At 52.3% G+C, this 26564-nt stretch overlaps 9 protein-coding genes across 9 annotated transcripts; 4 read left to right on the top strand and 5 right to left on the bottom strand.

The window, feature by feature from the left end:
* Positions 1–1279: 1279 nt before the first annotated feature.
* Positions 1280–2268, bottom strand: IAQ61_006310 (uncharacterized protein; the record flags this gene model as incomplete). Its single annotated transcript, XM_003835608.2, has 2 exons — positions 1280–1476; positions 1533–2268. The coding sequence occupies 2 exons, from the start codon at positions 2266–2268 to the stop codon at positions 1280–1282; spliced, it is 933 nt and encodes a 310-aa protein (XP_003835656.1).
* Positions 2269–3087: 819 nt separating this feature from the next.
* IAQ61_006309 (uncharacterized protein) lies at positions 3088–7230 on the bottom strand. Its single transcript, XM_003835610.2, has 5 exons — positions 6983–7230; positions 6668–6866; positions 5979–6619; positions 3925–5929; positions 3088–3870 (listed from the first exon to the last, which is right to left on the bottom strand). Exons 2-5 carry the CDS (start codon positions 6777–6779, stop codon positions 3425–3427), a joined length of 3204 nt encoding a protein of 1067 aa, XP_003835658.2. The 5' UTR covers positions 6780–6866; positions 6983–7230; the 3' UTR covers positions 3088–3424.
* Positions 7231–7799: 569 nt separating this feature from the next.
* NPR3 (Nitrogen permease regulator 3) lies at positions 7800–11334 on the top strand (the record flags this gene model as incomplete). Its single annotated transcript, XM_066097133.1, has 4 exons — positions 7800–7953; positions 8194–8360; positions 8426–8480; positions 8596–11334. Exons 1-4 carry the CDS (start codon positions 7831–7833, stop codon positions 11332–11334), a joined length of 3084 nt encoding a protein of 1027 aa, XP_065953125.1. The 5' UTR covers positions 7800–7830.
* A 300-nt stretch (positions 11335–11634) lies between these two features.
* Positions 11635–12676, top strand: IAQ61_006307 (uncharacterized protein; the record flags this gene model as incomplete). The annotated part of the gene is made up of 3 exons (XM_066097132.1): positions 11635–11848; positions 11982–12411; positions 12548–12676. Exons 1-3 carry the CDS (start codon positions 11796–11798, stop codon positions 12674–12676), a joined length of 612 nt encoding a protein of 203 aa, XP_065953124.1. The 5' UTR covers positions 11635–11795.
* Positions 12677–15515: 2839 nt separating this feature from the next.
* On the bottom strand, positions 15516–17186 carry IAQ61_006306 (uncharacterized protein; the record flags this gene model as incomplete). The annotated part of the gene is made up of 1 exon (XM_003835616.1): positions 15516–17186. One exon carries the CDS (start codon positions 17184–17186, stop codon positions 15516–15518), a length of 1671 nt encoding a protein of 556 aa, XP_003835664.1.
* A 1474-nt stretch (positions 17187–18660) lies between these two features.
* IAQ61_006305 (uncharacterized protein) lies at positions 18661–19968 on the top strand (the record flags this gene model as incomplete). The annotated part of the gene is made up of 1 exon (XM_066097131.1): positions 18661–19968. The coding sequence occupies one exon, from the start codon at positions 18661–18663 to the stop codon at positions 19966–19968; it is 1308 nt and encodes a 435-aa protein (XP_065953123.1).
* Positions 19969–22472: 2504 nt separating this feature from the next.
* IAQ61_006304 (uncharacterized protein) lies at positions 22473–23066 on the top strand (the record flags this gene model as incomplete). Its single annotated transcript, XM_003835619.2, has 1 exon — positions 22473–23066. The coding sequence occupies one exon, from the start codon at positions 22473–22475 to the stop codon at positions 23064–23066; it is 594 nt and encodes a 197-aa protein (XP_003835667.2).
* Positions 23067–24218: 1152 nt separating this feature from the next.
* IAQ61_006303 (uncharacterized protein) lies at positions 24219–24662 on the bottom strand (the record flags this gene model as incomplete). The annotated part of the gene is made up of 1 exon (XM_066097130.1): positions 24219–24662. The coding sequence occupies one exon, from the start codon at positions 24660–24662 to the stop codon at positions 24219–24221; it is 444 nt and encodes a 147-aa protein (XP_065953122.1).
* Positions 24663–25699: 1037 nt separating this feature from the next.
* On the bottom strand, positions 25700–26548 carry IAQ61_006302 (uncharacterized protein; the record flags this gene model as incomplete). Its single annotated transcript, XM_003835620.2, has 2 exons — positions 25700–25985; positions 26523–26548. The coding sequence occupies 2 exons, from the start codon at positions 26546–26548 to the stop codon at positions 25700–25702; spliced, it is 312 nt and encodes a 103-aa protein (XP_003835668.2).
* Between the last annotated feature and the right edge of the window lie 16 nt (positions 26549–26564).

Below are 26564 nucleotides of genomic sequence, written 5' to 3'. Positions count from 1 at the left end.
TATAGAGTATCTTAATCTAATTAATCCTAATTAATACCCCTATATAACCTACTATCTAATTAACTGCTAGCTTACTGCTAAGTGCCTAATAAAAAGCAGGAGCTCTAGTAAGGAAGGTTTACTAATTATTTACCTTCTAGTAAGGGTAGCTAAAGCTCTATATATATAAGTCCAATCGTAGTAGATATAATCTAATAATCTATCTCCTAAATTATTCCTAACCTTAGTAATCTAGATTTCTATAACTTTACTTTAGAGCTTAGATAACCCTATAAGCTTAGCTTGCATAGTTTTAGTAATAGAGCGATAGGATATCGTCCACATAGAATATTAATAAGATACTGCAATCTCTACTAAAGAATAGGCATAGTTCTTCTTTAGAAGCAATAAGCTTATTTTCTTAGAGTGTAGTTATATTATAGGAGGGATAATAACTAGATTATAGAGTATCTTAATCTAATTAATCCTAATTAATCCTAATTAATCCTAATTAATCCTAATTTATCCTAATTAATCCTAATTAATACCCCTATATAACCTACTATCTAATTAACTACTAGCTTATTACTAAGTGCTTAATAAAAATAGGAGCTCTAGTAAGGAAGGTTTACTAATTATACACCTTCTAGTAAGGGTAGCTAAAGCTCTATATATATAAGTCCAATTGTAGTAGATACAATGTAATAATCTATCTCCCAAATCATTCCTAACCTTAGTGATCCAAATTTCCACAACTACTAAGAAGGGCGCTCTTAAGAGTAGAGTAAAGGGTACAAAAGTATAGTTAAAGGCTTAGGATAAGCTACCTTAAGACTAAATCTAGGCTTAGATAGAGTGTATATAATATTATATTTAGAAGATTATTAGACTTTAAGGTAGTAATAAGTATAAGGAGGGGCGGCGTGACTAAGGAGTCTAAGCTTTAGTGGTATCACGGCGGTAATATAGACACCCCTGTTAGCAAGAACTTTTAGGAGTCACCTCTGTAGACTAGGACAATATAATCACATTACACACTCCATGTGGGCCCTCCTCATTGTTGGATACTGCAAATAACGACGAAATCTTGCACAATAGGGCCGGAAGAGATCGACAATCAAACGAAATGAAGTATTCGTTTGATTTGGGAGCCGTGCGGGCAGTCAATTAATCGTAGTATATGGTATGTAGACACTGCACACGTCGAACGTTTATTCTGCTACCTGGTTTGAATGAATGGCACCTACTCCGGCTATATTACGTAGGGTTGGTCGAAAAAGCTTTTGTTTAACTTGGATGTCTAGCAAGTCAGGTCAAAGAAAGGAGTGTTATTTTCTGCCGGTGTAATCGCGAACGAGATGTCTCTCTGAGCAGCGTTCGCATCCTTGAGGGTGTACCAAAAGGTGTTGCGGGACGCAAACAGTGAGCAACCAACTTCCTTCCAGTAGCGCTTCGCATTGTCGAGGGAGGCGACGGCTGCACCAGAATTGGGTCCGACTGAAGAGAGCAGGTTAGTGAAAAGCGCGAAAGCTCACAGTATGGCTGAAACTTACATCGTGGCCAACCAGTCTCGGTCACCCAGACAGGCTTTCCGCCTGATACGCTCTCAGTCTGTCCAATGGCGGCATACAGATTCTCGCGAGCTTGGTCGATAGAGTTGGGTCGGGTAGTCTCAAAGTAGGGGAAAGAGTTGTGGCCAAGGAAGTCAACGCTGTTTGCAACACCGCGATTCTCAGGCAGAACCCAGGCACTCCAAGTGTCAACGTGACCGATAGGCTTGCCCTCGAGTGGAGTACCCCTGATCCAATCGCGCATCCAGCCGATATACCCTTCGATCTCCGCTCCTGTAGCTCCAACTCCAGCATTGTTAATCTTGCCCTGCTCGCTGCTGCGGTACAAATCCTCTGACCCAACGCTGATGCCGATGATTCTGTCGGTAAAAGGCGTGCCTAGCTCCTGGGCACCACGGATCAATGCATTCAATTCATTCTCGTACGCAGCTCGCCCTGCACTGGCCCAGAGACCGGCAAGAATCTTGGTGTCGGTATCAACAGCAGCACGGAATGCAGAGATCGGGTCGGCTGCGGTACCGCATTGGACTGATGTGTACAGGCGAGCTGTGTTGAATCCAGGTGCTCCAGGAAGACTCTTGGCTTCATTGAAGAAGCGAACGAAGTCGTTGTACCCGCGGCACGAGCCGTCTGCGTTTGTCGCGCCGTAGTTGAACCCCTTGGTCTGCGCAAGGGCAGTCGACGCCAAAGCGAGAATGGATGCTGCTTTCGCCCACATGAGTATGTACTGTAAGTAAAAGGGTGATTAAAAAAGTAGACTAATAATGGGTACACAGTAAAAACTAGAAGCTGACTTTGGGAATAGGTACTGGAATCACTTTGCCTGGGAAGAAACGAGGGGATTCCTCGAGTGGTATAAAAAGGCGAAAACTGTTTGCCCCTAAAGCCATGCCGCCATCGCCTCCCGCAAACCCCGACCCTGATGACGTGGTGGAGGGCACTGGAGGCTCGCAACTTGTCAGTCAAGAGCTGTGGAGCATCGATCTATCCGGATGCCGTGCACTTGTTGTGGAGTGGAGACTTCCCATTTTTCGTTGAACAAATGCGCCTCACCGGAGGTTTATTTTGGGATGTATCGGACATTTACAGTGGGCGCCTGACGTATTGTGCGTCCTTGGTAGTGGGTAAGTACTGTGCTTTTAAACAATATAGGCGTAGTAGCCGCGTGTTGACTTGGCAGGCTGATTGATTGGCTGCCGGGCCCGTCTTCGAAGTCGATGAGGCAACAGACAGTAGACAGTAGACATTGCACAGATGCTTACACGGTATATAAGTACAACAATACTGTGGATGTAGTACTTGGTTCTCGAGCATGACTCTACTCTGTAGTTGGATCTACTCGGTATTATCCAAGCAAGTAGGCAGGTAAGTACATCGTACAATATTTGACCATCGCATCCCATGTCAGCACGGGCGGTCCGGCACACTTCCCATACCACACCCTCGCCACACGATAAATAATGCCAAGTAGACAGACCCACCATCATCTTGGTGCATGACTAGCCGGCGAGTGTTACGCGTTGCAATCAACTTTCTAGAACAACATCGACTCCCTAAAGATAGGAAGAAGGTGAATAGCGATCCTGGCGCACTGTTCTTCTTTTGCAGCGTGCGACGAGGATGGACTGCTGTGTAGAGAGGTGCAATATTATCTCACGAAGAACATCGTTTGCCGCGAAAAGGAGGTTCATTTCTTGTAACACAATGTCCCCTTTTCATTTGCAAATCAGTTATTCACAAGGTCTGATACGACTCTGGCATTGGCATACAGTGGCATCCCAAGTATCTTGCATTTCATATCCATCTGGATGTTCACATAGTACCTAGGTAGCAAGTTGTGCAAAGTTTGCATCATGTCGATAAACGAAGCACACTCAAGCAAATACGTCAGTCGCGAATCTCTCGTTGCGCAACCCTTCGAACCATTCCCTTGCCTTTGCATCGTCTACCTCACGCCCCTTGATTTCCTGTTGTCGTTCCTTCGCAATCTTAATCAAGCATTCTTGCACACCATCTCCAACCCCTCGGCTTCCACAAACAAAAAGCTTGGCACCGGCGTCGAATTGTTCAATAATGTCGGCTCGGTCGTGGTACACGCGGTCTTGCACGTATTTGCAGCCCTCGGACTTCTCAGGAGCACGTGAGAAGGCATAGCGGAGAGACACTGCGCCGAGCCGTTCCCAGCGTTGAAGAAGGTCAGCGTAAAGAAGGTCGCTATCGGGAGAGTGGCAACCATAGAATAGGATGGCTGGGGCAAGGGTACGCCCTGCTGCAAGTTGGGCGGCGCGCTCCTGGATGAAGCCACGGAAAGGCGCAAGACCTAGGTTTCGATTAGCAAAATACCCTTCTCTGATTCTTCATCATTCACACTCACCAGTTCCTGCAGCGATCATGATGACAGGCACATTTTTCCCGTCCTTGGGCAGATGGAACGCCTGGTGCGACTGGCGAACGCTGACATGCAGTTTGTCTCCTGGTGCAAGGTTCGCAAGATAGTTGGTCGCAACTCCCACGTACTGACCCTGACCACTCAGAGCCGGCTGATTGACGACTGCATAAGTCAGTGTCACGTTAGTAGGGTTCCATAGCGGTGAAGACGAGATGGAATATTGTCGAACCCGCATCGGGGGCTGCATCTTCAGGAAGACACCAAGAGGAAGCTTCGCAGAAGGGAAGCGTTCGAGAAGATCGAGAACGGAGACACGTTTGGCAGTGATTTCCTCTGTGAAAGCCTCGTCAGCTAGGCGGCTGAGCTCTTTCTTTTCCGCATCATCCCTTGTAGCATCCGCAATCGCAAGCACATTTCGCTTGCTCGCGGGCTGAGCGAGCTCTACATAAGCACCAAGCACATCGATCGCGCTGATTGGCGTGTCGGTGGGCAATGAAGTAGGGCCAGCGGAGGATATGGTCAACATGCTGTCCCACGACAGTCCGAAATGCCTCATTGCGCGATGAATGTTTTCTTTAGGGTTAAGAGGCAGTATTGCCAAGTAATCACCAGCCGAGTAGGTCACGCCAGATGGAAGACTGATCTCAATGTGCCGTCTCTCACTGACTCCAGAACTGGAGAGAACTTGGACCTCTTCGATACGAGCTTCGCGGACGTCCTGACGCAAGGTCGACGATCGCGGTGTAGATACTTCGACGTCAAGCGTAGTCTCAAGCGAACCCTCTCCGTCAGCTCCAGCAGATCCATACTTCTCCCGCATCGCAGGCCAGAGAACCTGATCCTCCCATGTCTCGAAATCAGTGAATATATCACCCGATGCAGCGTCAGTGCTACCCATTTCAACCAACTTGTTGGCCCCACACTCGGCAAGTGTAGAATCAAGATATTTTGGAATCTTGTGGAAAGTCTTAGCCCAGTCACGGTGCCCACAGCCAAAAACAGCGTACGACACATTCTTCATCTCATCTTCTTTGAGCGTGCCTACCCAGTTGACAAAGTGAGCAGCGTTATCGGCTGGCGCGCCTTCATATGATGCTGTAACAATGACTATAGGCTTTTCCTTGGGTAGGCTTCCCCGCACAGAGTCAAGGGTATCAACGACATCCGCTCGAAAACCGTGATTAGCAGCGTCGCTGGCCAGTCTGTTGGCCAGTGCCTCACATGTTCCCGTATTTGATCCGTAGTATATAGCCATCGGCTTGCCATCCTTGATCTGCTTCTTCACTTTCGACACGCCGCTGGCTACAGGCGGCTCGTGGGCTGTTGTCGACGAGAGCGAGCGCTCTAAATCTGTAGCTGAAACGTGATTGCGAAGGTGTGCACGCATGTAGAAGTCCTTAGGCTTGATCGTGAGTGTCTGCTTGATGTGGAGTTGATATGAGGCGTCGTCCAGGGTAAAGTTGAAATGCTGTAAAAGGATCGCCAATACGAGAAGAGCTTCTTGCCAGGCAAATGGTCTTCCGATACACGCTCTCATCCCGTTACCAAATGGCTTCCAGCAGTTGGGGAACTCCTTGTTGCGACGCTCAAATTCTTCATCAAGCATTCGCTCAGGTCGAAATTCTTCGGCATCCTCTCCATATGCAGCGGGGTCGCGATGAATCATAGGTAGCAAGGCGACGAGGGGAACCCCCTTCTTCACGGCATACTTTCCGCCGATAGTTGCATCTTCCTTGACCGTAAGTCCAATAGATGGTGCGGTGGGCTGTAGGCGTAAACTCTCGCGGAGCACAGCATTCAAGTAAGGCAGTTTTGAGAGATGATCAACCGTGATGGGACCTTTTCTAATTACTGTGTCAACCTCCTGTTGCGCTTTGTTATAGGCCTCTGGACTTTTCAAGAGATAGTAGAACGTGAATGAAAGCAACCCCGAGGTTGTCTCATGTCCAGCAACGAGAAAGGTAATCATATTGTCAATGATGTTTTCGTCCTATGATCATAAGCAGCAGGTATGGAAGCTAATACATACGCCGACTTACACTCATTTTCTCACCAGTTTTGGGATCTACGCCCTTTAACATTCCATTTAGCAGATCCTTCTTGTCGTTCGGGTTGTCTTTGCGGTTCTGAATCACTTCCAGACTAGTCTTCCGGAGCAGTGCGATGTCATCCCAATACTTTTGGGTCTCAGCACGATAAAACATCTGCGTAATAGGGTCTCTCCGGGCTCGGTCTCCGCTGGTCTTCAGAAAATCACTCATCGCGTCGACGAATGGGTGCATGCGCTCCTGATAGTAAGAGTTGAAGCGGTAGTCCATTGCACAAAGAGCTATAGTGTCGAGCGTCAACCGCGTGAAGTCGTCGGTCACGAGAATTTTGTGTTCCGGGCCGTGTCTTGCCCATTTCATGACAAGTTGGGAGGCAATGTCATGCATTTCATTGAACATGTTACGGATCGCAAGTGGCCCAAGCTGAGGTAGAAGGACTCTATGGGCAATGCCCCAGTTCTTCTCTTCGGGTCCGTAGGATGTGAAAAGGCCGTCATGTACTCCATTGCGTACTTCACGCAGTGAAGCTGCGATGACCTTGCTAAACCGCTCTTCGTTACAAATTTCATCCATGAGAGTTTGTGAGGCAACAACAATACGGTCGCCGCCAAGGTAGAATTTCCATATGGAACCTGCAATCTTTAGTGTGGGCTAATTCATGTTGACGCAATCTCACCGACCATATTGCAAAGTTAAATTGCACATTGATTGAATGGGATTTGTGGCATCAATATCTGCAATATTGCCCACGATGGGCAGGCCTGGAGGGCCAGGTATGGGTTTGTGTTCCATCGTTAATGTGTATTGAATAAAAGCAGTTGGATTTCGAGTAAGTTGCAAGTATATATATGCTCTTTCTCAGTGGTCGTTCAATGCGGCCTATAATATATCAGATCGAATATTTGAATTTTCAACATCCTAGACTCTGGGACACGTCTAAGAAATGACGCGCTGAACAATACGAAATCTCGTCGCTTCCTCCGAATGCTACGTACGATGATGAGTCGAACGACTTTTCTCATGCGTCGCAAGAGTTGCCTCGGTCGGTGCGGACGCTTCCATGCACAGTGAAGCTGCTAGTCTCGACGTGGGCAAAGCATTCAAAGTCGATGTCGGACTTCGGAGGATGAGTGGGTCGGCCGAGGCTGAAGACACATGCAGCAAACAGAATTCCGGAGTCGACCCGATAAATGTGGGAAGAGATCCGATGGGCGAACCTGTTCAGATCTAAAAAGGTGCATCTTGCGAAGAGATTTTTATATTGGAGTACGAGCGCAGCACAGCATCCAGGCAGCGATCAGCTTGGCATAATGCCCAGCCTGATTGGTTGAACGTCCCTAAGGTTGTTGGCCTTGTGATGTCACCAAACTGACGTTCTCAGCCATTACCTGAAGCAAATGTGGGTCAAATCGATTAGGTGCTAGAGTAGTACAAGCTGTGATACTCTACTACTCTAGAACAGGGCCAATTGAGGGGGGTTGGAATAGCACCTATGTACTTACTGCTGGACCTACCAGTGCACAGGTATGATAACTACTCCAAGCTTTTGCCAACTTCCACCCACAAAGAATGCCAAGGATCTTGGAGCCTCGGAAACAGCAAGGTGATAACCCACATGTTCAGAATTGGGGGGAGAGTAGGTAGACACCCTCGTCTGCCTGCGCCAGCCTGCTCCCGGCCTTGTGGTAGACCCAGGCCACTGTGATGATGTGAGTAAGGGCTCCCATGTACCGGTACGGGCTGTAGGAAACATGTACCGGTACCTGCACTAGTTTCTGTCGGGCCCATGACTACAGACATGGCAGCCTCTAGAGTATTCCCATTGTTATCTGCGGTGGTTCGTATGGCCGTGGTTGTCGAAGTCGTCATCAACTCAACTGCATCCTCGCTGCTACGCGTCGATTTATTGCTATCGCTGTTCGAAGCCGCAGTATACCTGGCACTTTTCACAACCTGGACAAGAATTGTGTGCAGCCGAAAAGTATCCAGATCGGTTCGAGGCCTAATTGATCGCCCTCGCATTGTGTCACGATGCAAGCAATAGCGTCGGGTAGAGTAGGCATGCAACATTACTTTCGCTGGTCTTACCTACAAATACCTGGACTGTATCGATAATGTTGCACGAATTGCTGGTGTACGAGGCAACCTAATGATCTGTGGTCACAGCCGTCGTTGGTGCTACGCAAACAATTCGGCCAGCAACTAGAAAGGCCTTGTAACCACCATGGCAGACGCGCTGCAACAAATAAAGCCCAACATTCGCACGAATATCAAAAGCTGCGCAAGTAGTAATTGCATTGTGGCGATTGCAGAAGACCGAGGAAGATCAGTGGCTACTGTCGTCAGCAGCTCCAAAGGACAGCACATACTATGGTAGGTACTACCTAGGTAATGGCTCAGCACCAGCTAGGTACTCTAAGACCTGAGCATGTCTTCAGTTTCCAAAAATCTGGCCTGACCAGTGGTGTCTGCATAATTGTCCACCAGATATCTGTCGCTGCATGGGAATCGACATGTCAGACTTTTCGATTGTGTTTTCTCCCAAGTATGTGAGCAGAGTACTGTGCAAAGCAGTAGGGGTTAAGAATGAGGTACGAAATGCTCCTAGTCCACTTACAGCTACCTAGATTCTCCCCCCGCCAACTCCGCAGCTTGGTGCGATTACTTACATTTTCCCTTCTCCCTCTTCCCTCCATCAGGTCATGTCTCTCAAGCCGCTCACCCAATGGCCCTGCCTCTCCCGCCTGCCTCGAACCTTCACGCCATCCTCCTCGTGACAAAATCACGCTCTCTCGGCCCGCGACTCGTTTTCCATTATCCGCCGCTCTCGCCATCTGCCGCCGCTCTTGCAGCGGCGAAGGACCCGGCTTGGTTTCGTCACGATACATCGACAGCCAGCGCTGATTCACGAAGCTCAGAGAGCGATTGGGATAGTACTTCCGACTCGGAGGATGAAAATGACATTGAGATTGGCAGTCGCACGAGTGGCGGCCGTGGCTCGGGCAAGACGATGACGAATGCGAGTTCGCGCGACCGCGACCGGTCCAGACTGAGCACAGGGTTATGGGGTAGGCAGGAGACAATGGATGACGAAGACGATCAAGACGATGGAGATGAGAGCAACGGTGAGAATGGCACAGGCTCCAGGTGCAAGGGAGGCGATCATGATTGGAGCACGGTGCTGGGCTTCAGGACAGATGCGTTGGAGAAGATGCTCAGTCCCGACAGGGACTTCAACAAAAGACGCTTTGAGCTTGGTGTAGAAAGCATCGTATTCTTGGGCGCGCCCATGTTTGTGAGAGACGACGGGCTGTGGAAGAAGGCTAGGCGAAAGAAAAAGAAGCCATCTGGACAAGAGAGGCTCGAAGAGGGCGACTGGATGAAGAACCTGACGAGCGAGGACGATGGCGAGGCCGAGGATCTTCCCGAAGAAACTTCCAAGACCGTGCAGGAAGCTTTTGTCTACCCACAGGGCTTCGAGCCAGGCTACGGTCACGATTCCATGGCCAGCACCGCTGCACCGTCGGAAGTTGGGTCAGACACGCGCAGCAACTCCACTTCACATGACACTAACAACCCTGACATGACCATGTTCAATGTCGTATTTGTCCTGAATCCGCCAGCCTTGGAGTATCAACAGAGAATCAAGGAAATGTACGACAATGTGACGCGCAAGTATGCCAAAGCACTCAAGTACGAGGAAGCACGATTTCAATATGTCTGGAGAGAGTCGAAGCGCATTATTGATATAAAGCAGCGGGCAAAAGAGAATAATGAGTCCGTCACGGCAACCTGGCGCAAGATAGTCGGCATGTCACCACTTGCAAAGTCGATAGCCATCATGTTTGACACGATCTCTCACGACAAAATTGCTCATATACACTTCGACGCAACCTTCAACACCTCATTCCAGATACCGCAGACAGACTCGACACCATATCTGCCAAACGCCTTGGAGCCTCAGATGCCGGGACTCTGGCTCACCACCTCCAACGTGATACTCGAAGACGATGATGCACCCATGACTCAGCACGCTGCATTGTTACTCCTTGAAGACACAGAGACACTGATAAAAGACCTCGGCGGTGACTCTGGCGGCAATGCTGCCGCCATTGCCTTCTACATCAGGAACATTATACCCACCAAATCATTGCTGAAGATATCCAAAAAGCATAACATCCTTGCACAAGACATGGAATATATTGCGAGCCACCTGGTATACTGGCGGCGGGCACGTCTTATAGCTCCACTATCCCCACGTGACACCTACGTTGTCAGTCCGAATGCAGACATGACTGCGCTTCCCGCTGCGATCAACCTTTACTCGCAACGGTTCCCGACTCTACCCACGTTACCCAAAGTTCTTAGCATGCTTTCTGGCACTCCACGGCCATTCAGAACCTTCATACCAAGCGCTGAACACCGTGACGCATACATGGAAATATTGGCATGGCTGATGCGAGGAGGTTGGGTGACGCAACTACGAACCTTCGCATGGGTACGTGTGACGCCAGAGATCAAAGCGCAAGTGGCCATTGAAATGGAGGAAGAAGAGCGCTTGAAGACGGCTGAAGAAGCGCGGAGAGAAGCCTTGGGGGATACCGACTCGGTGACCGATAGTTTGCTATCAGACAAGCGAAACAGCTTGATCTCTGCCAGTTCCGCAAGGTCCTTGACACCCATGCGCCGTGCAAAACGAGATCGGGACGCGGGCGCTACGGCTGACGAGGAGATGGAAGCTAGTACTATCCTCAGCCCGCAACTCACGGCATCGGCCATGGCCACGGCTATGGCGCAGTATCGTGGTACTGTTGTTCGAAGCGCATCCGATGCTGGCAGTGCTAGCAGTCAACGCACCACGATTGGACCAAATCCATCACACAGGGCCGAATCACCGTCGCACCTTGCAGTCAGAGACATGAAGCCTTTCCGACCCTCTCCATTGCATCTGAAGCCTACGTCTCCATCTCGTGCCTCCACCGCCTCGCCTCCATCTCTTGAGACGGCCGCTCCGCGTCCAACAGCCAAGGACTTCAAGGCTACCACTATATTGTCACCACAGAAAGCATCGTCGCTAGAAGCAAGATGGCTCGACAAGATTGCAGAGTCTTTTGAAAAGGCAGCTTTCATATCTGCGAATCCCAGTCCACCAAAGCATGCTGAAGTTGCTTTTGGCGTGACGGGCAAGGAGCTCAAAGAGAGCTGGGGCATGCTGTTGCGACACTTGGATGGTAAGCATGCGATTGAAGATGTTTCGCCTCGAGAGGGGATCAAGAGGAAGAGGGTGGCAGCGCTGTTTAACGCTGTGAGGGAGAAGGGATGGCTTGTTGTGACGAGGCACTGGTAGTGCAGCAGTCGGGTTTACCATAGTTTGCGTGCGCTTGTCGATTTGATACCCCGAATTCGTTTAGTTTGTCCAGTCATTAATTAATCCTGGCATACATCCGGCTGGTCTATGGATATGGAGGGTCATGAAAGGCGACAATGTTAATACAGTGGTGTAGGCCAACGTCATGCTATGATGATTGGGGTGCGCTTGGTCACCTTTGGGGTGGATAGGCTTAGTCAGCGTCGGTCGGCTTAGTCAGCTTTACGGTAGGTAACCCAGACCTCACCAGACTCCACCAAATATCTCTCCACCTCGACCACATCACCACCCCGGCCACGGACCTGCGGAATACTTTCCTTGTTCTTCTTCTCTTCCTCTCTTTCCCTCTTTCTTACCTACACATACTCTCTCTTTCACCCCTCTCCCTCCCTCCCTTCCCTCCCTCTGTCTCTCTCACACACATCACGTCATAAAGAAGGATGAGCAACTTTGGAGGCGCAGGGCTGGGGCAGAAAGTCTACAAGCCCAATCCGTAAGATCCACCTTCCAATTTCTGTTGCGTTGCATTGCAACTGCCTGTCTACCTGTCTGGCTGCTTGCCTCCCAATGCCTGCCCCGCTCCCACGCTTCTCGTTGCTACATTGGCTGACCGCCCTGTCGCCTAGGCCTGAGCGCGGGTCCTTTCCCTTGGATCATGACGGTACGTTCACTGCAACGACATGGTCACAAAACCACCGCCGTTGCCGCCGCCGCCGCCGCCGCCGCCGGCCCGCCTGCCTTTACCCATCGACTTCCCTTTCCACGCCCACGTCTACTCGAGCTCGAGCGGCTGACATGCCATTCCAGGCGAATGCAAGAGTATCATGCACGCGTACCTACGATGTATCAAATCCCACCGTGGCACCAACGACTCTGTGTGTCGCGATCTCTCCAAGTCATACTTGTCATGCCGTATGGAGCGGTACGTACCCAGCGAACCTCTTCACTGCTATCCATCTTTGGCACTCGGCCTCCTCCCTTTCTATTGGCCGTGGGCGCGCAAGCAAGGGCAGAGAAGATCTTGTGACACCAGCCTGTCAGTCTGCTTTGGACCAGGTATTCGGAATCTCTAGAGTGAGGTCAAGGGAGCGATGCTGCACTGCGCATTCCTAAGATCCGATCAAGATCTGAAACGCCTGGGTTATCGAATCGGCAGCCTTCCACCTGCTCTCACTTGCTCGTCTCGCCCTAGAGCGACCCGCCAACACCCATCACTGCAGCTCTCCCCCCACTTTACGCCGTCACACTGCCTCGGAAGCAACCGAACAAGGCGCAAGCGTTTGGCGCTCGGAATAGCTTCGCGCTGAAGAACCTGCGCTAACCAATCTTTGTTCATGTAGGAATCTAATGGCTCCTGACTCATTTCGAAATCTTGGTTTTGGCGATGATACCGATAGCCCTAGCCCCGCAGCTGCTACTGCCACTGCATCTGCCAATGCAACCTCGCCCCAACCATCGCAACCTCGCGCTCAAGATAGTCATCGCGGGTCATAGCTCCCGGCTCAAGTACCGAAGTTGGAATGAGCAGTACCGGCTCGCCTGGCCAGTGGTCCGGCAGCATCCGAGTAGCCGAGCGTACCCCAGGCTGATGAATCCTCTTCCTTCTCCATGCTCATCAGCGTCGTATCAGCCGACGTGGCCGTCTGTCCGCGGAGACAAGTGACCACAACCGCGGTCCTGTGGGGAAGTTGCACATTTTGACAGGTTACATGCAGCCCGCCTAGTCGTGACATGGAGAGACAAGGGCTGTACGCGGCATTGGAATCGACGAGGCTGGTAGTCGGATACGAAAGTGATGGGGTTATTGCTGCAACAAGGGGAATTTGGACAGAGACATGCAGAAAGCGACAGCGATGACAGATGTCGTAGACAGGAGGTCGTTGTACCCGAGTCACGCCACAGCAGGCGAGGCTCAGACCTTGGAGGCAATGCGTGTTGCACTGCAGATGCGGAGCCACAGTGGCAATGGTTGTCTCACACGTCGACTAGCGCACCCAACTTATATCGGGTACAAGATATAGGTACGCGCACACAAGCGTGCACCCTACACTCGACACTAGAGCCTAGTAGAAACGACGTTGTAGCCACTCTGAAATCTCTAGTACACACACACCATGGTTTGCAACCGACTCACTTTTATCCCGCAACCACGCAACAAGCCATGCCGGTTTGACGCTAGCACAATATACGGTGTCGCAAAGCGATTTACTATTCAAACCAAGACATGCAATCACACACTTGGAGGACCCCCTCCTCCCTTCCCCCCCTCCCGCCTGCAGATCCGATCCAGCCGACCCAGCGCACAAACGCCCCCCTCCATTGAAATCGATGAGCGTGCAACGTTGCACAAGAATCTCGGCTGATGACCTACGGTGTACTTGGAAACCATGATCATGCTCATGATTGTGAACAAAGAACAGATGACTCTCTTTTTCTTTTCTTCTTCTTTTGTGGTTTTTGCCCTCGTTCTTCGTTTTCACTTGCATGCCCGGATCACGGCTCCTCGGGAGGCGGGGTGGGCTGGGCTGTGGGCTGTTGGGCTTTTCAGGTGCCTCGCTGTCACATGGAGGGCGAGGGTGAGGGCGAGGGCGATGTAGAGTACGGCGATGCAGTATAGTAGTTTAGCAGTGTAGTAGGTAGAGCCTGGGGTGGCTGTGGATGGACTAGACCATGACCGTGTACGAAGATGAATGGCGCGCTTCGTGTAAGCATATGCATGCTTGGAACGGTGGCGAGGGGGGATGGGGGGAGAGGGGAAGGAGAGCGAGGGGGGGTGGGAGTTGGCTGGACGTTTTGTGAGATGGAGGTTTGTGTTACGTGAGGGGACGAATGTGTGGTTGGGGGTCTGGTGAGAGGATGGTTTGACTGTCTTGATGGGAGAGAGGGGGGTGCTATTCTCGGGTAAGTTTGCTTGTGGAGAGAGAGAGAGAGAGAGAGAGAGAGAGAGAGAGAGAGAGAGAGAGAGAGATGTGTAATGTGTAGTTGATTGAAAGTGAATTGACACTTGTCCGTATGTATGACTTGACTTGGTCGAATCATCACTCATCTAATCTTGTAAAGTAAGACTTGGATTTGTCAACGCTATTTATACATCTCTTTCTCTCTACAGACAGGTTCCATGAATAGACATGGACACTTGCATCCATACAGACATGTCTAGGATATACAGACGTTGTCACGCCATTGTCCTTGGGCAATTCTTATACAAGTCACAAGCTAATCATCACTCTCATCACCATCGTCATGCAGTTTGATATAGGTCAAGCATGAAATTCCAATAAAGAGTCGCCAGTGCAGTATTAAAAAGATGAGCGACAAAAGGACGTCGGCTAAAGAGACATACATGACACCAAATCCATACGCATCAAGAGTAAAAATAGCAAATGTCAAACAAGAGCGTCGAAAAACAAAAGTCTGCAAGCCCATACACATCATCATAGCCCATTGCCATGTCCATCTGCCCTACTCAGGGCGCTATTCATCCGTTTCGTCCGTAATACTGAATCCATCTAACAGTCTTGTACCTGCCTAGCAGTATAGCGCACATCCGTCCCAGCGCCGCTATACAACATGCTGATCGTATCCCAAATCGCGTGCTTTGCTAATGAGAGTAAAGGGCAAACAATGGAGTGGTGTCGAGTAAAAAATCAGTACACGCCCAGGGGAAAAAAGAGAGTTGCGCACAGTCGTCAGCAGACGATGGTGCGCTTGCCACCAGACAACCGAAAGGAGACAGCCTGTAGAAAGAGACGCTCGCTGTCAACAAACCTGGCAGCGAGCCAAACCGCAGCGAAAGCCTTCGTGCGTAGTCGAAGAACCGAAAGAAAACAGGCCAAGGGAGGCAGCAACGCCAGAGAAATGGGGTGGTGTTCCTGTTATGCAAAGAGGCGGGAGGGTCGTGATGGAAACGAAGTGGAAGGCTTGCTCCATCCGTGACCAGCAGAGACGGGGATGCACCTCATCCACGGGGGAGCGAGTCTCCAAGCGACTCATGAGGGCGAGTGATGCCAGTTGGGACGATTTCGCTTCGCCTTTGTGGGTGCATCAGCAACAGGAGGCAGGAACTGGATGCGGGGGGTATCGCGGGGTATCATAGGTACGAAGTCGACGACGAAGGAAATGGCAGATAATGAAAGAAGGAATCAGACAACAGAACAGTCCTAACCCATGTCCATGCCATATTCATCTTCTTCCTTTAAGCTCTGGTTGGACCAGTACTGTTGGTTGGAACCCGATCCACTGCCAGTGCTCTGCATGCCCGGGCTTAGGCTCTGAGGTGAGATGCCATTGAGGGGCTCGCCAGCAAGGTTGGTGTGGTGAGGTACCCGGAGTCCGGAGCCTGGCCCTCTGGAGTATCGAAAGGTGCCAGTACCGTTCTTCTCGAGTGCTTCCATGATCTCCGTCTTCATTCGCTTTTCGTCCTCGGACTGCTCCGTCGGCCATTCCTCGCCCGTGGCTTGTTGAAGGCGGGCAGCCAACTCGTCGCACTCCTGGATCTTCTTGTGCAACATCCACATCAAGTCACGAGTCCAGCTGACGGCACCGTTGAGAATGTCTCCTTTGTTCGGTCCCTTGTCTTTGTCTTCGATTGGCAGGCCTTGTGTAATGTTACCGGCGGCCCGCCTCCCATTGCCACCAGCCAATAGCGACGTCGCCTGCGGTGGCGACATGCCACTAGTGCCCATGGTGGGTGACATGGGTCCGTTGTTGTTGATGTGCTTGCGAATCTTCTCGTCTTCAAGACGGTGCTGGGGTACCAAACGAGACAGGTCGTGAATGCGCTCGTTAATGTTATCCCTTCGGCGGCGCTCCACCAGATTGTGCGATTCGCGGCGACGACGCTTCTTTGCGTCTTGTGTCTGGCCGATATCAACCTTGGCGGGTAGAGAGCTATGCTTGCCCGAATGCAGGACATCGGCAATCTGCTGGTGATGCATAGTAGCCGTGTGAGGCGACGCAGGCGAATCGATCCACGAGTGTGGGCTGCCAGGCGTACCCTCCCACGGCATACTCCCCGGGTTGGACATGGAGACGGTCGACTTGTGACCACCACGTGTGTTGGTCATGATCGGTTGAGTGGTAAAGTTGCCAGAATCAGGTGTTCCGATATTGAGTGAAGTCATGCCCGGCGTCTTGGGGGACATGGGCGTACGGCTGTCTGAAGCATGCCTGCTCATCGAGGCGCGTCCTGGTCGCATGGCATTTGATAGGCTGCCAGGAAAGTTTATTCGTGACGGAGTTTGGTACTGATTGAAGTCGAAGGCACCAGGGTGAACAAAGGGGCTTTGAATAGGCAAATCATCCGGCGTATTCGAATACATCTGGTTCATGGTAGGGTTGCTGCCGTGATTCTGGTAGTAGTCCTGATGATGGTTGCTGCCGTGACCGAACGCATTGTAATTTGGCTGCTGGTCGTAGCCACCACCCAGAGAGTCGGCAAGCTCATCATCGGCGATACCTGCGGCACCCTGAATGTAACTGGTGGATCCAAATTGACCACCCATCATGCTTTGACTCATGTTGAGTTCCGAAGGGTTGACATTATCGTGGTTGGAGCCAAATTGAGCATTGCCGTATTGCTGATTCAAGTCAAAGCCGTTGTGGCCGACGAAGCGGTTTGTGTTGAAGGACATGTCGTCCACCTCTTCTTTGATAAAGGGTTGAGGCGATCCTGTGCCAGTCATGTTGAAGATATCAGCGTCTAGCACGTCGTCAGAGGGCGAGTCCAATCCAAGGTCCAGCCTCGCGAGAGTCTTCTGGGGAGAGTAGGAAGATGGAGGAGTGAAAAAAGAGTCCGCTTGGGGGACAGTCAGTATGGTTCCATAGTACATGGTAGAGATGAGGATGGAGAGAGGACTGGTGAAAGGAGAGAATGGGTGGGGTGGTGATGGAAAACACGGAAACATGGAATCGGTGACAGTGATATAAGAGAGAAAAGAGGCGGGCGCACTGACGGTGTGTTCTCATGACAGTGTAGGGTGGGGGGATGTGACAAGAGGCGTACTTACTAGGCTTTGGCATACTAGAGGTTGCAGTGAACCCAGGAATGTGGAAGTGGGAGGCCGAGGGCCGACGTTGGTGCCGAACTTTGAGATCTGAAACGATCTGTCTTCGACCCAACCAAATGACTGAGGAATGCACTCGTAGGCTGGCAGGATGATTGCAGCACGAGACGGCCTGTGTCCCTATAAGGGTCCCGGCAGACGCTTGCTATCAGAAGTGCACAAGGACACTGGAGCAAGCTAAGGACTTCACTTGTGATGTCTGATATACCTAGCAAGCCCTCTGATGTAAAGGGATGCAGACTAGTGATTGTCTGCAGAGCCCAGTTAGCATGCCGAGTCGACTAGAGGAGAAGGGGGAATTGTTTTTTTATCGACGCACTTTACTCACCAGGTAGAATTCTATTCCTGGACGGCGATGAGGCTCACGCACGACTGTGGCTAGCTGCTATGTGCCGCTGCGAGACCAGATCCCAAGGGATGATCTGTCGACCAAAGTGTCAGGCAGGGGGAGAGATGCAGTCGTGGGGAATCCAGATGCGGGACTCTTTGCCTGTAAATTCTGGTGGGCGCTCGTGGCTGCGGCTCTCTGAATCGATGCTGAGGGGATCTTGGTTAGCGCACGGTCCAGCAATGAGGAAGTGTTGAGCGGTTGTAGGGTAGGATGCATGAGTTGTGGCGCACAGGTGGTAACCAGCGAGGCGAGCGACAGCGGACGACAACCGTGCTGCACCCCGGTGGTGGGGAGAGGGGTGGCACAGGGGGACAGAAGCAGCGAAACCGTCGCACCGAGCCCGCAGTATCGTTTTTGGCGATCTTTTGCGGTCCCGGCTGAAGCCGTGGTGGTAGTGGTTGTAATAATAGTAGTAGCGGTGGTGATGGTGGTGATGGTGTACTAGAGGGCAGGTGCGCGCTCGGGCTTTGACTCACCTCGCTTCTAGGTTTGGTGCAACCGCGGCCAGACTGGCAGTTGCAGGGGTCTAGACAATCCTTTTGGGAGAATCCGATTCGAGATTGAGAGTTGTGATGGTGGCGGGGGTAGTAGTGGTGGTGGTGTTGGTGGTGGTAATAGTAGTAGTAGTGGTGGTGGTGGTGGTGGTGGTGATAGCAGCAGCAGTCGTCGTCGTTCGAATTGCGGCTACCTGCTGTGGTTCACAAGATAGCAAACTTGTCGAGGCAGGGACGTGGTTGTGGTGGTGTGGGTAGTATCGGTGGGGTCGGTGTTGGGGCCGGGCAGTCCGGTCGGACAGGTATTGAGGCGAGGATGCTGAGGTGAGAGTGGAGAGAAGAGAGAGAGGGTGGTATGTGTGGCTCTGTTCCGCTCTGGGTGGTCGACTCGCAGAAAGAAGATGCGGCGCAGAGAGGACGAGGGGAAGGCTGGTGGGAGGGGTACGCTTTGGGGGCGGATTTGTGCAACGTGGAGGGTAGATTGCTGGATGTGGATGCTGCCAGTTGGGGATCTGTAGTGGCAGCAAATGGTCGGTGGATGGCGGGGGAGGAGGGGAGGCTCAAGGGTGCGGGATGTTCGGGGGGTATTGCCAATGGGTCGCAGAACAAGGGTCCGACGGTGTGCAACGGGCAAGAGTTGCTGTTGCTGTTGTGCGTGCGGTGGGTAAAGTGTCAGTGTCAGTCGTCAGAAAGAGGGCGCCGTGGGTTTGCAACCGCGAGTGCTCTTTTGGGAAGAGCCGACGATGACGGCGGAGTGGACGGAGCAGCTGGAGCGGGAAGGGGAAAAAGAGTCAAGGGGAAAAAGAGTCAAGACGACGACGGCGACAATGAAGACGGCGGGCGGCGGCCAGGGAATAGAATACTACTAGTAGCGGCCAGAGACGAAAGAGAGGCCCGCAAGCCGGAAGGCGGTCAGACAGATCGTGGCGCTACTGTAGTAAGTTGGGCTTGCCAAGCGGGCGGCGTCGGCGGGCGAAAGCGGGCGTTGTTTGGGCGCAAAGTGGGACGGACTTTGCGGTTGACAGACAGTGTTGACAGTGCTCAGCACACTGACTGGCAGATGGCTGGCAGGGCCCCTAGAGAGGAGAGGGGGAGGGGCAGTCAACCACACACGACGGTGTGGTGCGAGAAGAGCGAACTGCGACTTGGGGTTGCTGCGGGGCGCGGCAAGCGAGCGCTCGAACAAAATAAGATGCCACGGCTGCACGAGGATGCCTGGCGATGCCGTGCAGCAGTAGCAGCAGTAGCAGCAGTAGCAGCAGTAGCAGCAGCAGCAGCAACGGTGCGAGTCTGCCGTGTCTGGTGCGGCGATGGCGGCAGCCGCTGTAGGGTAAGACGAGATGTGGATGATGTAGTAGTGGCAGTGGTAGTGGTAGTGGTAGTGGTAGACGTCTGGTGGAGGACGAGGCACAGAATGTTGGTCCACTGCACATGGGGGTTTGGGGGGGGAGCCTATCTGAATTCTGTCTCCACACCCACACAGGAAGATGGAGGAAGAGGAAGGGGAAGGGGAAGAGGAAGGGGAAGAGGAAGAGAGAGAGGAAGTGAGCAGGACAGGTTGGAGTCTTGGAAGACGGTAGATTGTATTCTCTGCTCTTCTGGCGGCGAACAGGCAACGAGGAGGGATTATTGGACTACAAGAGAGGCGGGCGGTGCAGGATAATATACGTTCGCAGCCAGAGAGGCGGCTCTGGAGTGTAGAGTATAAGCTGTGCCTACTCTACTCTACTCTACCTACCTACCTACCTACCTACCTACCTGGACATGGACCTGGTCATGGTCATGGTCATGGTTGGCCATATGGGCCATGTACCTGTTCTCTTCGCACCCGTGTGTGGCTCTGCTCTCTAGGGGATTGCGATTTCCTCATTCCCATGTCCAAGCTGGGCTGCATCCTGGTCCTGCGACCACCATGTTGGGCCAGGATAGCCTCAGATGATGATGACTCGGGGGGAAGTGCCATCCCAAAGCTGTCTCAGCTTTCCCCAGCAGCCCACCAGCTGCTTGGGCAAAAAAGAGGGCGCGCGCAATGTGACTCACTAGCAAGCCAGGCAAGCTCGCCTTCCTTCTATCATGGGCCTCTTTTTAAATTTGGAGGGGGGGGAGGGGGAGGGGGGGGGAAGACCGTCTTGCTTGATACTGCACCCACCGCCTTGGCCGTGCGCGGAGAGGAGGGGTGTGGTGTGTGGGTGTATTGTATATAAGTGAGGTGGTGTGGGTGGGTTAGGTGGGTGGGTATGGGCATGGGACAGTGGACTAGGGAAAAAGGGCCGGTGGATGGTCGGTTGTGTAGGTAGGGTACAATACAGCAGTAGGTAGAGAGAGTGGTCAGTGTATGGGGTATGGGTATGGTGTAGATGGTAGATGGTGTCCTAGGTGGGTATAGAGTAAGAGTTGCAAGGAATTTACCTATCAGCTATCAGGGAGCGAGTCTGACAGTCTGAAGCCTGGACCAGGTGGTACCGGTAGGCATGTCGAGCTATGGTTTGCGTGCGGGAGCCGATCCAGCGCTAGGCCAGCCATGGGAGGATGGATGGATGGGAGGGAGGGAGGGAGCTAGGGAGATAGGGTAGAGTAGAGTAGTATAGCAGTCGCTATCCCCTAGTCGTCCTTCGTCCTGTCATCATGGCTAAACCGTAGGTAACTGGCTGGCTGGAAGCCGGTGGCCTCGCTAGAGTAGGGTGTGGAGTGTAGAAGTGTAGCGTGCTGTGGTTTGAGCTACCGACGACGACAAGAGATGAGAAGTTCATGCATGGACGCTCAGTCATCTAGTGATATTCCATTGAATGTAGAAACTGACTGACTTGACCACCACCATCACCATCACCATCACCATCACCGGCTCCACCCCACCACACCCTCCACCACCACCAGCCATACCACCAGTCTACCACACCCACACCACCGACCGTCGTTGTCATCGCCGTCGCCGCCACCCCCGCCACTGCCCACGCCTACCACTCCACCTCCACCTCCACACTGTAGCACACCAACACCAATTGGCCTTTTTTCTTGTTGTTGTCACTATTGTTGTGTTTTTGTGTTGTTGTGTTGTTGTGTTGTTGTGTTGTTGTGTTATTGTTGTTCCCCCCTCGTCCTCTCAATACCGGTACCTACACCTACCTACTCTACCTACTCTACCTCTCTCGGACTCTGACCTGGCCAATCATCCACTTCCCCCACCTGCCCTTGTCCCCATCGCGACTGCTCCTTTTCTCTGGGAACAGCGCCATAACCGGTCGGTAGCGTACAGTAGGAGTACGACTGCGACTGACTCTGCCTCCCCCCTTCCCCCCCTTCCCCCCCTACTGCCTGTCTACTCCCCCCCTACTGTCTACTCCCCCCCCTACTGTCTACTCCCCCCCCCCCCCCAAGTCGCTCTTTGGCCCCCTCCCACCACCCCTCCACTACCCTCCCTCCCTCCCTCCCTCCCTCCCCTTCGCGTCACCCGCCTCATCCACCAGAGTGTCCTCTCTCAACTGAGACGCGTGTCTGACTCTTGTCATTGGGCCTCTGTTTCCTCTTGCGCACGGAGATCATCTGCACGAAATCCTCCGCGGTCCGCACTCGCAGCTTCCCCCCCCAAGCACCACTCGACGATAACGACGACGACAACGACGACGACGACGACGACGACGACACAAGGAAGCCTACTTGCGCTGCGCACGCATACCTCCACACGCACACCCCATCATACACACACGCACACAACCACACAAAAGCACAAACACATGTACATAAACATTCATACAAACAAACACACCCACACACTTGCGTAGAGACACACGCGCAAGCCACACCTTAGCCGCCCGCCATCTCCCAGCCTGGCCTGGCCTGGCCTATCTATCTGCCTGCCTGTCTGCCTGCCTGCCTGCCTACCTGTCCGTCTGCCTATCTGCCCCCCTCCCCCGCTATCTTTGTGTCGCCTGTTGCGGCTTCCCCCCCCCCTCCAAAAGCTTCTTTGGTACCCGAGTGCACACCAGGCTCTCGCTTCCCGCTAGCTTGCCTCGCCCTCTATCTCGACGCCACCGCGCCGCACCAAATACAATCAGGCTTCCGAGCTCTCTCTCTCTCTCTCTCTCTCTCTACACCTGGTATCCACCCCCCCGCAACGACGCTAGCACCTCGTGGTCCATTTCCACTACCTTCACCCTCCACCGATCCGACATGGCTTCCGCCTCCTTCCGGGATTCCATGGGCTCGCTGGGGTGGAGTCGACGAGAAGCAGACGTCCCCGTGAACACCTCGTCGCCCTCGGTGCTGTCCAGATTACAGAACTTGAACCCCTTTGGCACAGGTGGCTATGTAAGCCTGCCGATTACAGAGACGAATCCGGGTGCGCCGCTACCTGCTCCCACGCGGAGGGAGGAAGAGGAGGCATGGTTTGCGCGTAAGTCTACCATTTCTACTACAGTGGCGAATTCACCTTTGCCACCTTCTTCTACACCCTCGTCCTCGCTGCCGCTTTCCATTCTCGTCTGTTCAAGAGGGGGCTGCCAAAAGGGCCGCTTTGCTTTGCGCACACCCTCAGCGCCCAGTGGCTGTCTCGTGATGTCATCAAGAGACAAGGCAGCGAGCCTAGTTTCACCTGCACAACCAAAATCTCGTTGCTTCTCTACGCTGCAAACTTCTTCCATGGCAAACAGGCAACTCGCATCCAGCAGAGTCTCCACTCGTGGGCCACCGCCCCCCGAGACCGGCCACTGTCATCTGGCCCTACACGGCTTCCATGGGCTGCGCCACGGCAGTCGACGTGACTGAAGGGAGTTCCTGCGTTACTGCGCGGATGCAGGACACTTGCATGCTCTTCAGTTTGACTTTGAGACAAAAGGACCGTGCTAACGACAAGGCCAGTGAGTCGGTGGGACCGATTGCTCGTATTCGGCGGCCTTTTACTGGCAGCCTTGGCCATGTTTGCTACCAGTATTGGAATCATGTTTACCCCCATCTTCCTCGTGCGGCCACGCAAGTTTGCCATCTTGTGAGTCTGTTTTGCTCGTTTGCCTTCCCCCTCTCGTCACAGCCCTGCTGCAGGGCCATCCTCGTACCATCTGCCAGTCCTCCCAGGCAGATCGCAGGCCCTAATTCGTCCTCTGGCACGGCTATGCGAACTCTTGTAGTCCCCTTTGAGGTTTTTGCATCGTCGATCGACTGCGGTCCCCGCTGGTGACGAATTGGAGTCGGTGACCTCTCTAGCCACTGCGAGATCGCCGCCGGACCCTCTTCTGGAGCGATCATGCGGCTTCAAGGCTCGGCGCGCTGCAGGGTGCACAAGCGGCCTCTACCTAGATTTGACTACGCTTTGCCAAGACTCATGCACATGTTCTCATCGATGTGGGCGCTAACCACCATGTCCCGATTGCAGATGGTCCATGGGTAGTCTTCTCTTTCTAGGAGCTTGGGGTGTCTTGATGGGCCCCATGCAATACCGTAAGCGTGCCTCCTTCTCCTACGCGACACGGATACGGAGCCCTCTGACTGACAGGTCGTGTACACAGTCCAACATTTGATATCTGGTCCACGACTTCCCTTTACCGCTGCTTATTTTGGTAGCATTGCCATGACACTCTACTTTTCGCTCGGAGTAAGTCTCTTGTTCCGCACCCTTGCCAAACACAGCTCTTGCAGAGCATCCCTACTTTGCCCCCCTCCCCCACCCCACCTGCACGCACCTACTGTACACCCAGCCCCCTTATCGATTATCGTCCCACTAGTTCCATGATTTTTCCTTCACTGACCATGTCCGCGTGATTGTCCCTGCCAGCTTCACAGCACGATCCTTACCTTTCTCGCGGCCGTTGTCCAGCTAGTCTGTCTGCTTTGGTATGTGGTTTCATACTTTCCCATGGGCTCCACCGGGTTGCGTTTTGCAGCGCGCTTTGGAGGCAATCGCGCGGCGGCCTGGATGAATAATTAGACTGTGTTGATTGGTGAGTTTGTGTTCTTGTCCGTCTTGCCTGTGGTGAAGATGATGATGATGCCGATGAAGAGGGGGGATTTGGATGGACGTGGTGAGTGCTGTGGTTCTTGTCCATGTTGCAGGAGAGTGGGGCGCGGAGACGGAAGACGGGTATCGGGGGAAGTGGGGAAAGGGGCAACTTGAATATAACGGGCGTTGATATAGATGGATACGAGTATAATCGGGTAAGAGTCGTAGGAGTGTATACCAGAGTCGTAGGAGTGTATACCAGAGTCGTAGGAGTGTATACCAGAGTCGTAGGAGTGTATACCAGAGTCGTAGGAGTGTATACCAGAGTCGTAAGAGTGTATACCAGAGTCGTAGGAGTGTATACCAGAGTCGCAAGAGTGTATAACCAGAGTCGCAAGACGTGTATAATCAAACCCATGCAAGTGCATACATGTACGACGTGTGCAATTTGCAAAGCATTGCTGCAAAAAAAAACAGGTAACCACATGATCTAGCATTGACGTTCTTACGACACGCCATCGGACGCAGAGATTGAAATGAAACATGTATCATTCAATTGGGAAAATAGGACACCGGACTTGGCATGGCATGATATGATGCTTTTCTTGTTCCTTCTCCTTTGCTTTCTCCTCCTTTTCAATGTCTTTGTTGGTGCACGTCGGGGGAGGCGGGAAGACGGGACGGCATAATGTTTGGGTGCTTTGTGGCCGAGCGAGGGGGGACTACAGACCCTCGACTGTACATCCGATAGGTACTGGACTCGACTACTCGACCCATTCGGCCCAACTCTTCTCGCCGTTGATGTAAACATGTACATGTCAATGTCGACGTCGATTTCAATACAATGTAAATGAAATGCATGGTCATCTGATTGCGAGTGCTTACCCAGGTACCTGTCTGTCCGTCTTAACCGAACCATACTCCTCGTATCTCAACATCTAGAGTCGAATGTTGACTACCAAATGTCTAATGTCTAATTTCCTGTCTTGTGAGTGATGCCCAAGTTTGTCTCACACGCATGGTCTCGTGTCTTGAGGGGTTTGCCGTGTGTGGGAGCTGTGTGTGGGTGTTGTTGACATTGTTTGTCAGGCCGGGGATTTTTAGTGGGGATTTTCCTCCTCTCTCTTTTTCATTTTATTCGGGAGATGGGGGTTGAATGGTGAATGGTGAGGATGAAATCGATCATGGCACACTTGGACAAGAGGGAAGTCGAAAAGATACCGTACACACTACCTACCCACCATCTCCGTCATCTCCCCAAGTTCTCCCAAATCAACACCACCCTCTCCCATTCCATGTCCCGCCCATCCCCTCAACACCCTACAACTACCAAACTATTGGTGTATAACACGTCCTTCTTAACCCAGCTTATCCATCCTTCCTCCTTTTCCTCCTTCAGGATTCTACCCTAATTCTCCGAAGATCGTACAGTATGACCCGCATCTACCCGATAAAAGGCAAAATCTCATGAATCTTGGAAGCCATGGGATTCGGCGATTTTCTTCTTCTTGTCTCGGGTGTTGGGTTCGGTATTGGGGGGTCGAGATTTGGGTTTGGCGGTACTCATGTCCGTGGTCGTCCCATGGTCTTGCGGCTTTGCTCGTTTGTCTTGTGACATGGTTGGGTCTATAGGTACCGTATGTTTGGGAATAGGGGCCTGTGTTGTGGCAAGGGCGGAATGGGCAAGTCGATGAATGGGAGTTGGGGAGATGGGAGATGCTGGATGGCTACGGTGGGTGTTCATCATCATCCTATTGTATACCATACCATCACCTCTCATCACCTCTCATCCCATTTACACCGGATACCATAACATGTGGTAGGATACGGAGTTGTGGTCTAGAACCATTGGATCAACACACATGCCACCCCGTCCCATGGCATCCCACATCCATCTCCAACCCCCATCCATGAACAATAAAAAGCCGGGAGTATAGGCCAGGTGGTATTCCCATCATCCCATGGTACCGTACCCCTACCCCATCCTTCCCCCAGCACACCTATAACACAACGATTCAGGATCAAGTTGGCCATGGGGCCATGGGGCCATGGGGCAACAAGGGGCGGCTATAAGATTTCTGCTTTGGGAAATCTTTGTTTCAGTGGGTTGGCCGGTCTGATTGGCGCACTGTTTCGTTGAGCTGGTTTGTTTCGATTTCGTGCAGGGCGGAGGGATCTACAGAGTCGGTGGGATGCGGGATGCGGGATGGGGATGTGGTATGTGGATGTGGTATCTGGTATGTGGTGTGTGGTGTGCATGGTGGTTGGCCGCCTTGGCTGTACCGTACCTAGCTTGTGGGTATGGTATTCCCATGTTTTTTGTGTTTGTC

Source organism: Plenodomus lingam, assembly GCF_022343315.1.
Source record: "Plenodomus lingam strain CAN1 chromosome Unknown contig_23, whole genome shotgun sequence".
Lineage (NCBI taxonomy): Eukaryota > Fungi > Ascomycota > Dothideomycetes > Pleosporales > Leptosphaeriaceae > Plenodomus > Plenodomus lingam.
The sequence above is the reverse complement of the archived record's forward strand: the minus strand, read 5'-3'. Positions and strand labels throughout refer to the sequence as shown.